Source organism: Pygoscelis adeliae, unplaced genomic scaffold, assembly GCF_000699105.1.
Source record: "Pygoscelis adeliae isolate BGI_AS28 unplaced genomic scaffold, ASM69910v1 Scaffold14, whole genome shotgun sequence".
Classification (NCBI taxonomy): Eukaryota; Metazoa; Chordata; class Aves; order Sphenisciformes; family Spheniscidae; genus Pygoscelis; species Pygoscelis adeliae.
Window position 1 is genome coordinate 13,603,208 of NW_008825109.1, and position 15,461 is coordinate 13,618,668.

At 35.7% G+C, this 15,461-nt stretch overlaps 1 protein-coding gene across 1 annotated transcript in view; it reads right to left on the reverse strand.

The window, feature by feature from the left end:
* The window catches only part of TMPRSS15 (transmembrane protease, serine 15), a 132,361-nt gene that overhangs the window by 29,617 nt on the left and 87,283 nt on the right, over positions 1–15,461 (reverse strand). The window contains exons 7-13 of the mRNA XM_009327894.1: positions 15,365–15,460; positions 9,658–9,766; positions 6,781–6,890; positions 4,614–4,751; positions 3,217–3,366; positions 792–894; positions 158–308 (exon numbers count right to left, since the gene is read on the reverse strand). Coding sequence (XP_009326169.1) covers positions 158–308; positions 792–894; positions 3,217–3,366; positions 4,614–4,751; positions 6,781–6,890; positions 9,658–9,766; positions 15,365–15,460 — 857 coding nt within the window. The remainder of the gene's footprint in view (positions 1–157; positions 309–791; positions 895–3,216; positions 3,367–4,613; positions 4,752–6,780; positions 6,891–9,657; positions 9,767–15,364; position 15,461) is intronic.

The window sequence follows — 15,461 nt, forward strand, 5'->3', positions numbered from 1 at the left end:
CAGACTTCTGCATGCTAATATTTATTTGAAGGCATGCATTAGTAAATGGTACTAGATATTATCTTTGGAGCTGTGGATCATTGGGTTTATTTGGCAGAAAACTCTGTTATCAGTTTAGCTAAAATAAATTTTTTAAAAAACTAGCAGTTTAACAAACCTTAAAATCAGATGTTTCGTTTAAAGTTACTTGTCCGTAATTCCAGTTGTTTCCATAGTTTCCTTCTTTCTGGAAAATGATCTTTTCCAAACCATGCTCATTACTTATGCTAACTCTTAAACAGTAAACATTAGTACTGTACATGAAATACCTAGAGGGGGAAGAGCAATTTTGTATTATTAGAACAAAGTGAAATTTCATGAAAAACTATCAAGCTTTTTATTTTATAAACAGTTTTATGGAATTAGGACTAATTTGCAGTGAGCATGAAAATGAAATGAATCAGATGTTCAGATTACATCTGGAAGTTTTACTTGGTACTTCGCTATATTTTCTGCAGAGGCCTAGTTAAGTTTCATGACAAAAAACATTTCAGGGATTCTTAATATCATTTCTGTATAGAAGTGAGTAATGGATGCAGGGTGAAAAAGAAAATACTTCAAAGCTAACTGCAAGAATCAGACCTATAAAGGAGTCAAATTTTCAGGCCCGGAGTTGAGACTGATCATGGAAATCCAAACAGAAGCAGGCTTGTATTGCTGGCACACTGACTTGGATTAATATTATATATGAAAGAAAGCTATTTGATTTTATTCTTAAACAAAGTATATGTTTAGGAATTATGTAAGAATACCAAAAGCTTAGACAAGATGAATCTGAAGAGACCAAAGGCAAACTCAGAATGCGGACTCTCTCTTCTCCAAATCCAAGTCCTATGGGTGTTGAAATATAAAAGCCTGCAAGATAACGAGTACATTTTAGTCAGTACAGAATTACTGATTTTTTGTTTAAATGAGAGTTTTTACATTAAAAATAATATCAGTAATATCAAGCACAGATGGTGTTGCATAACTTGGAAGATACCTGACACAATAAATGTGAATGATTATCCCAAGTTATATTCATCAGTCAACGACATATTAAAATGAGCTTTTAAGCTTGTCGTACCCTCCTCAGAACTAGACATGAAATGGGAAACTAGTCCTTCTGAAGTCAGTGGGAGATCTGCCTTTTATTTAGTGAAGGCAGCGATTCACCTGAGTGATTTCTACTTAGTTTATAAAAATGTCTTCCTGTTTGACATTGCTTGTGATTTTGCAGAAGAACTTCCTGACATTTTTATAATTTTTATCCACGTAATAATGGGAAATATGGGTTGTGTGTTGAGGGGGGTGAGAGAATGACTACATGAATATTTTATAGCGAGGTGAAACATTATAAAAAAGAAAAAAAACATTATTTGGGGAAATTGGGTTTTTAGCTTTTTCTGAATTAATTCCTTGCAGCTGGGAATTTGAACTTCTTGCTGTCATATGGAAATATAATGTGATGCCAAGCTGCAGAAGCATTGTGATTTGTCACAAAAAAAGCAAAATCAGGCAGAATTAAAAGTCCTAAAGTAAAATTCTTGCTTTATTGAAATCATGTCTGCAATCTTAGATTTTATTCTATCTAATACATATATACATATATGCAAATATTCTATTCATAGAATCTACAAATAAATATAAATATAATTATATAATTTAAATTACATATACTATATTCTGTTATTTATACTTCTGGATTAGCTAGCTTTTTCATGTGGGAGGTTAAAGTACCTGAAAATTAGTCTGAAATCTGAATCAGGCCTTTCATTTCCTGTGTTGACTTAGAAAGCATACATTGAAATAGACATGGTGTCTAGCTTTAAGAAAATGAGCATAACATTCTTTTACAGAAAAGGTCTTCATATAGTCAAAGTGACAGTTCTCTGTCTTTGTTTCATCAATTCTCTGGGCATTCAGAATCAATTGTTGAGTATGTATCAAGTGCTTTGCTTTTCAAGAGCAGCAAAACAAAAATACACTCTCACTGAATGTGTGTAATAGCTAGATAGTAATGATGCAGCTCCCATTTTTACTTCAAATGTAGGTTGTAGAATTTGAATATTCAATATAATAGCAACATTACATACGTCAGTTTAGATCTAGCACAATGAAACAGAGAGCACCTGAAATAAATTAGCATTTTCAAGAGAGCTAGAAATCATTACCGAGTGTTTTATTAAACAAATTTTATGTTCTTTCATCTGATTTGTATTCTAGGAGTCAAGTGGGAAGATAAAACAGTGTTCTGAACATTGTTTAGAAAATGTGCATTTACTCAGAGAGAGGTGAATAATTTCTATCTAATAATATGCTGAATAATATTTTTCTTTTCCTGGGAGTAACTTCTTCCAGAATAACTTGCAATTTTTCCAGTTATTTGTCACTGAATAAGTTCTGTATAAGTCTTGCATAGAATACATATAACCATTGCAAAATCCAAATTATGTTAATTAGTTTTAGCTGGACTGACAAATCAGCTGAGAAAGAGATTGTTTGGTTTTCCTGTTAAAGCAGAAAAAACTTTTCAGAGTCTAATTGTGGGATAAGCATTCATGATGATTCTGATCAAATCTGATTCATATCAGTATTGTCTTTTTAATTAAAATCCACATTTGATATGGTCACTCTTCCAATTAAGTTGTTTTGCTATAAAAGTTTCTGGAGTGTTTGTGTGTTTTGCACGGGTTGAAAATTAGTGTGTTTGGTGGGCGATTCTAACTGGGGACACAGGTGCCCTATGTACCCTGCAGATCGACTTTATGTTAAATCAAAATTATTCTGTGACAACCATGAGGATGTCACCAGTAGATAGGGATGAAATAGAAGGGATTTCCCTAAAATGTAACTACACTTGTTTTTTTCCTTAAGGCAAACATGCAGTTATTTGACCTATAACGCTGTTGCATAATAGAAATTCCTTTCTCAGATAAGGCACTTTGGCATATTAATAGCATGAAACTTTTCAATACCTCACACTTTAATCACTTTATATATTCCTTTATTTCTTCCTTTAGTTTTGATATAGTTCCACAGCATAAAATGTTTTGTCTGGTAGCCCTGACTCATTTTTATGGCAGAATAAAATTACATCCCAACAATACAACTATGAGGAATCCATTGTACAGTGGTATAACATAAGCTAAATCAAACTTTTCTTTTAATCTGCAAGCAACTTGTATTTGATCTTACCCGACATGTTGCCAAATGTATGATCAAAATCAGGACCACTCATAAAGGGAAAGGTAGGGCCCTGAACTCTCTCCCAGTCTGAATCATCATCTAAATCTTGTATCCAGTAACAAAAGCCATCTTCAAAAGTGCAATTGATTTTCTCATAATCTGTGAATGAGAACCTCTAGTAAATAAAAATGACAGAGACGTTAAGTATTTTCTCTGAATTACGTAAGAATGAGTGACGAACCATGTAAATTTTTAAATATGTTTGAAAACTGCAGCCCACAGTGACTCAATTTCCTCTTCTATGCAATGCAACATAATTGCTCAAATAAATGTGTCATTTGTACTTGTTAACAAAACACTATTGCTGAAGGTGGCCCTACATGCCCTTGCACTCATTCATCAACCTTCTTTTTTCATCCTTCACCAGTAATGTGGTGGGGGAATGAGAAAGGACCCATTGCATAGCTAACACCAAGGGCTAACCCTGCTTTTTTCTTCTTTTCTTTGCCAAGGCCTGGATTGCTCCAGCTGAAAGGGCTCACCACCAGAGCTGAATGCTCAGAAGTGCTGTGTTCCAGGCACCAGGGATGCCCCTTTCCTTGTCCTTCTCCTTTGCTCCTTCTTTGCTCACATATATCTGCTGCAACATCCTTATCACTCTTCTTCCCATAATATTTTGCTCGGTGTCTTTTCATGGTGCCTTGAAATGCAGGTCAGCCCCCAACAAGGGCTTCCACACGACAAGAGTTTGCTGGCACTCTGGATGCTTCCTGCAGCATATCCCTTCCCAGTCACATCCCCTATTCACATCCTGCTCAAACTTTAGCGGATGAAGAAGCCTTCACTTGTCCAATCTGCATCTAAACTTTTTTCCGACTACTAAAGAACACCAATCCATGAGTCATACTGCTGCATTTTGTCGCCACTGTAGATTTACTGCATCTGGACTTTTTCCACTGCCTATTTACTGAAGCAGGTATTTTCCTGAATGTTGGTTTTACCATTCGGGACTGCTACTTGTGGCAATGAGTTAGGACTTCAGAAACTCTGGAGAGCAGGTACTGTCAGGCGATCACAGAATAATGATTAGTGTCAGTGATTCAACAGTGTTCATTACTTGCTGAGAGGAATCTGATGGAGATATGGCCAGAGTTTTACTCTTATTTAAACAGATTAACTTTGTAAGGCATCACCCTACTGCTAGATACAGGTCTGTAAACCTGTGGACAGTCTTATTGAAATCAGTGATTTGATCTTTAAAATAGTATGAAATTTCTCAAAGTGGATCTAGTTAGTGGACTGGGGCCAGAAAATACTGCTTTCCTTTTCATCTCCATTTTCTCAAGCTGAAAATATAGTTTCACCAAACTTTCAGGATAACAGACACACAAAAAAAGAACACTTACTGTTTAGTTCATTTGCATTAAATGTAGTGTACGTTGCATTAAAGCCGTTGTAATTTTCAGAATAATCGGATATAAACTGTGCTGTAGCCTCATGAGAAAAAATGTAAATTGTCTCAGGATTAGCCCCTGACAGAGAAGCTGAGAACAAATGAATAATAATATAGTTAGAGCCAAAACAATCCCATGCACATTAAAATTCCCAGTGCTGTCACAAAAACACAGTGGATTAGCTTTTTGAGTCTTAAAGAATGCCTTCCCTCTTGTACTGTGATCCTGCCTACAATAGCTTCAAAACCCTGAAGGCATTTAGCTGTTCGGCTGCCATGTAAGTATTCTGCATATCCCATCTCTCATATCCATCAATATGGATATCACCTATTGGAGAAACGTCTCTTATAGTACACATATTCAGCACTATAATCTTCATAACCATGCTTATTATGCTGTAAATGTTCTCAAAATTCACAGATATGCACTCTGAAATTCTAGAATCACAGTATTGATTACATATTTTTGTTATATGTACTTATTCTCACAGTTTAATAATTAGCACATACACTTACAGGTATTCAAAGAGTGAGGAAACTGTGAAATTACATAGGAATTTCATTTTGTGATGTATGCATGAAGGCATATAGCACAGGAACAATTGCAATGTTCTGAGAAGCAACTGGACAGGGTGCTAGATAATCTCATCTAAGCTCCCTTTTCTATGAAAGGTTGGACCAGAGGATCTTTCAAGGTCCTGTCCAACCTGGCCAGTTCTATGATTCTATGGTACAATAAATCTAAATTTTGACTTTAAATTCTAAACTAATTTAAATTCACTCATATAAATTCCTTATGTGTGAAATGAAAGGATCGATACAAGTCATCACAGAGTAAAATAGTTTCTCCTCCATCTAAAGCTGATATGATGCCAGGCAACAACAGTTAGACTAGTGACCTAGACTAGACTAGGATAAAGAAAATCCTGAATTCCTCACTGTTCTGTGAAAGTTTTTGCCTCTGCTCTTTCTCTTCTGAAGTCCTTGCCCAATTTTGCACAGACAAAGAGATTTTGCTTTTCTGAGGAGGAGCTGTTTACCTACTTGTAATGCTATATATTTGAAACAGTGCCAAATTATTAAGGAAAGACAATGGGCATCATCTTTCACACTTTTAATTATATGTGCGTTCTTTTCCTTCCTCCTTCTCAGGTTCTTTTACTTACTTAAGTGGAGAGTCTTAATCTGGAAATGTCTTGTAGTCCTTCTTTCCTCTACATTTGGTATTTCCAATACCTGGAAATCTACCCTTCAAACTGCAAAGTTTTAGGCAATACACTGAAGGACAGCCTTTAACATTGTCTTTGTGGTGTCAGTGGTCATCTCCACAGCAGTCCTTAAAACCATGCAAGTTAATGGTTGCTGCAGAGAATATTATTGAAGCAATCTCTCACATCTAAATTGAAATTCCAAAGGGGGGTCAAATTCAAAGCGGTACCGAAAGGGTAGAATTTCTCCATTCTTTCTTTTATGAGTCTTTTACTATTTCTCATTCCCATTCTCTCCTTGCTTCCAAAAATAAGGACAAATAATAATATACCTTCCTGACTTATCTCTATATATTTATCTTCAAGTATATGTATTCCACCTCTGATGGAATTCAGCTGGATAGACTGAGTCTTGTGGAAAATGGGCAAAATCCCAGTTTTCCAGAATAGAATATAGAGACAGAGATAAGGTATTACTAATATTTCAAGGTCTGAGGAAAGCAATGCCATGCTTGTAATGAATTTCAGGGAGTATCATAGTACTGCTCCCAACAGTTTCAGTTTAGATGCTTTCATTTTATGTCACTGTGTGTGATGTTACAGGATCTTCTGACAACATATTTCCAATGAAACATGGACCCCATAAGACTCTGGTCAAGTTATCAAGATTGTTCAAATACGATCTTAAAAAAAAAAAAGTATAGATTTCTTAATATATTTAGGGAAGCATTTATCTGGTCACTTCATAAGAGTAGATATGTATATTACGATCAATTGTCTAACAGGGTAACGTTACACAGATGCATTCTCCCACTTAAACATACGCATGTAATTTTTTTCACTTCAAAATGCTTGTTTTACCACTTAAGTTTTATTAATGGAAAAGTACTATTAGCTGAAAAATAACCTTACCTCTTAAAATCTTGTTTTGTCCTATACCTTCAAAAATATTTAAATTGTCTGCATATTGTTGTGTATCAAAAGAAGTGAAGTTCAGTTTAATGGATAACCCTTGAGGCACTCTAAGATAACAAGAGAAAAATAAACCTCAAAACCGAAAGTCATGTTCTAGTAATCTTTTTTTGACTGTAGTAAATTCATTGCATGCTTGAATGATGTTATGTTCAGAAACAATGTGAAATTACATTAATCAAGATTATTAATCAAGATGACCTATTTGGCTAACTTCTAGTTTGTAAAATCACCAAAGGAATAGGGCATAAAGCTTTTGTAACAGTAGAAGTAGTAGAAATACTATTTTACTCACTAGAGTTAAGTATATTTTAGGAACTGAATCTTCTAAACTCTAGAATGTGATAGTCAGCTGAACAGTTTTTTTGTGTTTTTTTTTCTCTGCATCTCATTAATTTAAAATTACTTTTTAATACATGTTATGAATAGATAACATCTCACTGCTCAGATAGACTTCCTAAAGTCAGAGGAATGGTATCATGGTATCAATATGATATCAATTTGATATCAGCAAGATATCAAAATCTATCTCCTGAAAGTCCAAAATAATGTCTCTTATGACAAAAACAGGATTTGCATGAAGGTTTGAGGATCTCAAACCCACCATTTGGGAACACATTATCAAACCTAACCATCACCCAGTAAGTTTAATAACAAAAGTCACTTTAACTAAAGTGTAAAAAATGCTGGGTTTTATTTTGCTGCAGTTATGTTCTTTCAGTAATCTATATTTAAGTAGTTCTCCCATTGCCTTTCCACTAAACATATGTGGTAGTCCAAATTGTAAAACCCTACTATCACAATCAGCTTAGCGACCTATACCACTATTTGTTGTTTTCTGGAATTGAGAGACCCAATGAAGACAGCTTTTCAACAGCAATCTGCTGGTGCTTATCAGTACCAATTAGTAGAGAAGCGTGAAGTAAATATTTTAATATTTGCATTTGGGGTTTTTTTTGGTTATATATTTCTCCATAGGAAAAAAATATCCTCGGTTTGAAAGAGTAAAACATATAGTTGAAAGGTAATCTTTCAGGAAGCTAATCTTTTAGGGAAATATTGAGCATACTGCTCTTACTTTTAAAAGGAGAGGAAATTACATCTTCATTTGGGGAGGAGTTAAATGGGGTGAAAAGGTAAGAACTTTTCCTAAAGGTAGTGGGGAAATCTTTCTAGACAAACAAAGGCAGAAGAGAAATCAAATCTTGGATGTATTATAGGGTGACTTTTAACGCATTTTTATAGGGATACTAAAAATAATAGGACAAAATGTCACTCATTGGTTACTGGAAAACCTAAAAGGTTCCCTCACAGAAACAATTCTGTTTGAAAGGGAGACAAAATTTGAGTACCAGCTTAAATTTTTCAGGCCTTAACTGTCGTTGTTGCCAGATTTTTTTAAAGCAGATAACTGGAAAATAAAACCAGATGGTTGTTTTTGTCATTGATCAATCTGTAATTACACAGATCTGCAGCACCTGTACTACATTATTTGCAATGATTCTCATGATTCTTTCCAAAATTAAACTTTTGTTAGCTACATACCTGGTATAGATATCTACCTAATACAATGCTTCTTGCAGCTATAGCAGCGTCTGAAGCAAAATTAACAGTTTAGAAGGCAGTAGCGCACTTGAGATGACTATTTATCATGCTCAAATGCTGCGACACCTTGAACTGAGGAACAAGTCAGGCTTGTATTCTGAACATACAATCTTGTGCTTTTCCTGTGACACACCTATATTTTAAAACCAGGTGTAGCCAGTAATTATTGGTGAATAGTATTGCTGAAGACGAGAAGGAACAAATGTACTAAACAGAAGGAAAACCATGACTTTTTCCTGAAGTGTCAAGGTGAAGATGAAAGTGCTGAACAAACTCAAAGGCTAGCACTTTCAAAGGAGCCTTGGGAATGAGAAGTACAAATCTTATCCAATTTTAAAGGCGTTTCCTTAATCTCCTTTGACACTCTTCTACCAAATTAATACTTCTCAGATTCAAAGAATGACCATTATTACAAAGCCATAATAAGAATTACTATCTTTCAAAGCAGTAAATTCTGAATTGGCAGTCATTGTAGGGATTTTTAGGAGCTTCCAACTTGCAATCATCTAACTTAATTTAGATTTGTACTTTAGGATGAGATTTATCACATACTATGGCTATGTTTTTTTTCTCCCTGGCCTATGAAGTGGACCTAGAGTGTCAGAGTCAAATAGCTGTCCCTCCCTGTAGGTACGTATCCTTGATTAAACAAATTCCACTTCTTGTGCCTCTAGCTTAAAAGGCATTTGGTGCTATTATGTCAAATGATACTCATGCACTTTTAAAATATATTCCTAAATGACTTAGGAGCACAGGTACTGTTAACTCCCAGATGAAATGTGTACCCATAAATTACAAGGGAATTCTTGAAAATTCCATGTGTTAGTAACAGTTATATCATATAAAACCATCACCTAAAGACTAGTATTTACTGTAATACTTTGAAATAAATATCTTGCAACTATTTTGAGTTATGTGATTTATTTTGAACTTACAAATATGTTCCTGTGCATGCATATAATACACAAGATTTCTCAAAATCATACCTAAGAATTTTTGTAAGTGGGAAAATTATTGATATAGTTATGGGGTTTAGGCATGCGAGTTTTTAAAGAAAAGTTACATAAATCCAAAGGAGAAAATGCTATTACATATTTTCCATGCTGGGTTATTTGGGAATACAAACAAATGGCATAAGGTTGATGTGCAGGGAACAATATCACCTCATAATCAAAAAAATGTTAGGTAGAAAATTATTGGAAAATGGCTTACAGTATAATCCATTGGCAAACAATATTTGCATTATACGGTTTTGGATAATTCATAGAGTGAAAAAACCCAGAGGAATCAGTCAACATAAATTTTCCGTCACAAACTGCAGCTGTAAAGATATAATGAAGAACATTTGTTAAAATGCCATTTGAAAAACAGAATCAGAGCCAAGATGAGGGCAACCTTAGGTATTGGTTTACAGGGATTACCTTGGAAATGCTTTGTAAGCAACAAGGGGAAGACAAAGTAAAACACACTACCAACTTACTCCCACTTCTAATTCCCATGACTATTTGATCTCAAAGTACTATATGAGAAGAAAAGCCGTACAGATAATTCACTTTTAAATTAGAGACAATCCAACTATCAAACTAGTCCAAACCAATCCAAATAATTCCAATCCAACAGTTGGATTCAACGAATCCAACTCTCTTTCATTTTATTTTATACATTTGTAAGGAAACAGGATCTTGCCTTAACAGTTCTTATCTATAGCTCCTTTAAATCAGGAAACTGTGTTTGCACTACCAGAAACAATTTGATATCATGTGAATAAAAGCCAGAAGGGATACGGTTGGCTATCGCTATCTCTACTTTTATGAGCTTCCTAGTTCCCTGCCTTATATATTACTAAGTATTCAAAGAGATAAGTGGATATCCCAAGTTTCCTGCCAGCTATCGAATTCATTCATCTGAGGTAAATATCATCCATCATCACATATTTTTTCAAAAAGCTTTTATTAGTTTTATTTCCTTGGTGCTGTTATTGCATTCTACTCATGTTCTTCAGTTTAAAAATCAGTTATTTAAAAAAAGAAGTATTTTTAAGCCTCAGCAAGATTGGAAATGCTAATTCATGTAGAGTTATTTTATTTCAGCAGACACTGAAGCACTGTTGAAGCTTTTGCTGCATCTCTTGAACATTATGTTAGGAATCTGTCTGAAGATGGTTTTTCTTCAGTTTTTCAGAAAGCATCATAGGGCTTTCAAACAAGGATAAAATCAGTACCGTACATGATTTTCTGGAGATGTAAGGACAAGTTCATCAATTTAAGGCAGATAATCAGAATTTAGATAGAGCTTTTCATTAACATCAGAAATGAAATCATACCTATAATGACTATCCAAATTATGAATAATCAATCACATTGAAAATTAAATGGAAATTTTATTGAGCATAGTCCCCCTCTGGGAAATGATACATAAAATGATAAATCCGGGCTCCTTGTCTTTCATTTTATAAGTGCAAAATTCTTTCTGACTACCACTGTAGCAAACACAACATAAAAATTAAGCTTTGTTTCAGTCAGGCTCAGGCATGCACTGTTAATAAAGACTGTGCAGAATGAACTTCACTAACGATGATTAGTCTAATGCATAAGCTGGAATAGAAACATATTCCCTTTTGCAATCTTCATGGCCTTTGAGAGGAAAACAGAACATGTAAGATTTTAAATACGTGGAGAAAAAAGGTCCATGAAAGAGAGAGTTACTAGTATGTATAACCTTTTTATCAGAATAGGCTACAGCTTTAGAGCTGAGTATTGGTATAGAAGTACTTTTTCTGTCCACTTTAATTCATGTGTTTCCTGTCTTTACCAACGGGCTAATATTTACAACCGTTTCCCATTGAGAAGAATAAAATCAGTGTGAGAAGAAGGAAAGCGCCCAGCTTGTTATTAATGAAGTGTGCAAAAAAGTGGTACTGTTACCAAGCGATTAGCAAGACACATCCTGATCTAAAAAGGAGTTTATAGCACTGGCAGTAATAAAAAGAGATACAGCATACTGTTCTAATAAAAATAATGACAAAAGTTTGCTCTTGTCAACAATTCATTTCTGTTCTTCTTGTTTCCTTTTATTTGTTTCTTCTTATCTGTTAAGAGACAGTGAGTAACTTGAAACGGGACAGAAAGATTCAGGCAAAAGTCCTTAGGCTGCTCATCCACAGCCTAGCAATAGTCAGTGCTTAGTATCTCATGAATGAGCAGGAAGATAGCTGGGACTGCTCCTATTTCCCTGAAGAACCTCCCAGTGCTTCCTCGTTGCAGGGAGGAGGCAGCTGTGGTCAAAGGCGGACAGGGTCACAGAAGTCACTACATTTCTGCTTCTCCTGGAGCCCTCAGAAAAGCCTCAGTTGTTCTCTTAATGAGACAGTAGACATCTTTTCTAGGAACCACTTTCACTGCTTCCCCAACATGCATCTTGCTGTCCATTTCTATTTACTTATGTTGCACATTCGGAGGGCTTAATCCTGTTACCCTTGAATTGCAGGGAGAAGCTCCCCAAACTGGTCAGATCAAGCCCACACATTTCACTTGACAGGACCTTTCCCTGCCAAGGGCAGTACATTACTTCCTGGCTTACATATGATTAATCTCTCTCAGTACCGTAGTGATGCTGTGAGGTAGGTAATCACAAAATGTTAGCCTAGACATATAATAACTGCAAAGAGAGTCTGCAGAGAGAAACACCTCCTGGGAGCAGCCTCCAGTCTCCCTTTCCTTACACTTATGTGCCACCTGGCTGCTTTTCAGCAATGTCAGCCATTATTAATAGATGCTGTTCAGACTTTCACATTTCTCTAGAGACCCTTTCATTGAAATTGCTAACTGCACTTTTGCAATGCCTTTTGTTACTGCACTGCATTGCAGAGCCAGAAAGAAACCTTTCAAGATAATTTTAATCAATAAAACCAAAAAAATGAAGGTGCCTGAATCTCTGCTGAGAATCTGAGATTTTCCTGAATTCTGTCTAATACAGGAAGAGACTGTTAAAATTCACCCTTGTATCCTATATTTTAAAATCACTAACATATTCTAAAATCAGAAGTACTAGAGGGAATAATAATCAAGATGAAAAAACAAACCAAGTTGTTTAAAGGGCAACAACTCCGTTGTGTGCAAGAGCACTTGCAGCACGAACTATGAATTGGCTGTAAATCTCACTGTGAAACTCTGAAGCACTTCTGAAAATCTAGACAATTTTAGCTTTTATATGAGTGTATTGAGTTACTCTAGGGATGGGACAGAAGTGAAAAATCAAAGAAGTGGAAAAATTGTCAGGTATCCCAAACGTGCATATGGCTTATTGCCACTCATTCCACTGGTTTTGCAAAGTCTGCTAAGGAACCTAAATATATAAATTTAGAAAAGCTCTGGGGTTTTGGATGGAAAATTTTAAGACTGAAAATGTGACATAAGAGTCATGGAGCAACAATTTGTCCTCCAGCCAGAATTGTCTTTCTGTAAGGTTATGAGCTGAAACTGCTAAACTAATGGTAACGGAATGAATTGCTTGGAAATACCAGGCATCAGTGAAGATCACTGATGGGGCAAATCATCCAGCTCCCTGAAGTGGACATTCTGTCTATTTTTACTTGTATGCACATTCCTGAAATTTTCAGCTCAATTGTGCATATTCTTTAGTGACTGTTAAAACAGTGATTAAGAAATAATATCCTCAGTTACAAAGGAGCAGGGCATTCACAACTTCTATTTGGTAGAGATTCGGGGAGAGATGCAAACCAGATCCAAAAGCCACGCGCATAGGAGGCAATGCCTCAGCTCAACAACTCTACTCTACAGGCACAATTCATAACTTAAATCACTGTGTAGCCTCCAGGCCACAGCTGAATCATGTCTACATAGCTTTGACTGCAAGTAGGTGAGCTTATTTTTCTCTGTATCTACCAATGTATGAATATCAATTAAATTCTGTCCTATGTAACAGGTCTGACTAATATCTTTAATAAAATGTGAGCAAAACTTGTAAACTCAGACCTAATCATTCTTAGTAACTAAAAGGCATTCATTTTGATGAGATGTATAATACTACTTTTTAACTATAAGGATCTGCATTTTTTCATTTAGCTATATCTAAAATAAAATGAAATAAACCAAAACAAAACAAAATAAACAAATACCCCAAACAAAATCCATGGCTTAAAACATGATGGTAGAAAATGAATGACTGAATAACTCTTTGGGGTTGTGCTACCTTAACACTTACAGCGGAACAAAGGTCTGGCTGAGGCTACTTTAGGATCTTCTGATTTCCTCAACTGTAGAGGGACCTGGTGAGAGCCCATCATTGTTATGATGTAGCTCGATGCAGCTGTTATGCTAAATAGACATTTGGATGTGTTTCAGTGGATATTCTACTGAAGTATTTTGATGGATATATTCCCCAAAAAGTTCAACTAAGTCTCCCTTCTGAGTTGGCTGCACTCAGAAAAATGCAGGTAATGTACAGGTCTGCAATTCACATTTTTTTTTCTGAAGAAAATTCCACTTCTGGCAGAAAGGGTCACCTTGCCACCAGAATCAGGTTTGCAGATTCTTTAAAAAAAATTGGTCTTTTACTTGCTTTGTTTTTAAACCAGAGCCCAGCATTTTACATGTTTCTGAAAGCTCAGACCAGGCTGCCCCACCATTATTCTCAGGAAAGCTCAGAAGGCTGTTCTCACAGCGGAAGGGAAACAAGCTTTCCAGATTTCTAGCACCAAATTCTACATTTCAAAAACAAACAAACAAAACACTCAGGGAGTTAATTACTCCAACTTCTAAAACATTTGCAAAGTTCTCTTTGCAAGAGACTTTTAACTGAGAGCTGAGACTGTGAAGAGCAATGCAGACAACATTAACACATGTGCCTCCCCACCAAAAAGCTGCACATGTACTTTGGTAAGCAGCAACATGGTCAGGCTCCTTGGTAAAATTTCACAGTTTTCACTGCTACATGGAGCAGTGGCTGCTCTGCACAAAAAGGCGGTCAGGGAAACTAGGCAGTCAGATAAAGGCAAACAAACTCACTGACGCTGAAGGTTATAAACTTTTTCCGTGAAAAACCAGTCAGGCTTCAGGTTTGTAAGATTTTCACAGAATGACAGAAGGGTTGAGGTTGGAAGAGACCTCTGGAGGTCATCTGGTCCAACCCCCTGCTCAAGCAGGGCCACCTAGAGCCAGTTGCCCAGATTTTCACATCACCCTCTTGCATCTCCCGTTGTGGTGCCAGCAGCTCAAACATTTGTGTCAGAGTCATACAGACACTCCCACTCCCTAGCGCTCGGTGTAGTGAGTGGCAGGTGGGTGGCCAACAAAGAGTTAGAGCTCCTGCCGGGGCTCCATCATGCCGTGGCAGCAGTCACACTCGCCAATCTGAGTGTACACAGTAAGCCGGGAAAAGCTGTTCGTAGTGTTTTGTACGATGATAGTCTTAATGCCGGAATCAAAAGAGAAACCTCTCTTCTGACTCCAGATATGCCATTAGGTGGTTTCTGACACTAGGTAACGTGACTTTATGTCTGTACAGTGTCACAATTTTAATTTATTTGGAAAGAACATTATTTGATATTATTGGTACACAACTTCACGTGACATTTCTATATTATTTTATAATTTACATTATATTTATTTATATTATTAATATTTATATAGTAAAAATAATTTCCATATTATTTTATATTAATATAGCCAGATTGTAATATTTCTTCATTATTTATTAAACATATTCTTCATTAATGAGAATTTTAAAGAAAATTGTTTCCATTTACAAGATAAAGATTATAACAATCATTCTCGTTATTACTTTTAGTAGAATTGATTTGGACTTCACTGTGCAGTTTATTGTCTATAAACTATTTACAAACTACTGACCAGTTTAAATATGTTTAAAAAGACTTATTTACAGGGGTTTACAATCTTACCACATCTTTTTTCAGATTCATCTGAACCATCCGGGCAGTCCAACACTCCATCACAAAATAAATCTTTTCTAATGCAGGTTATACCATCATCACAAAG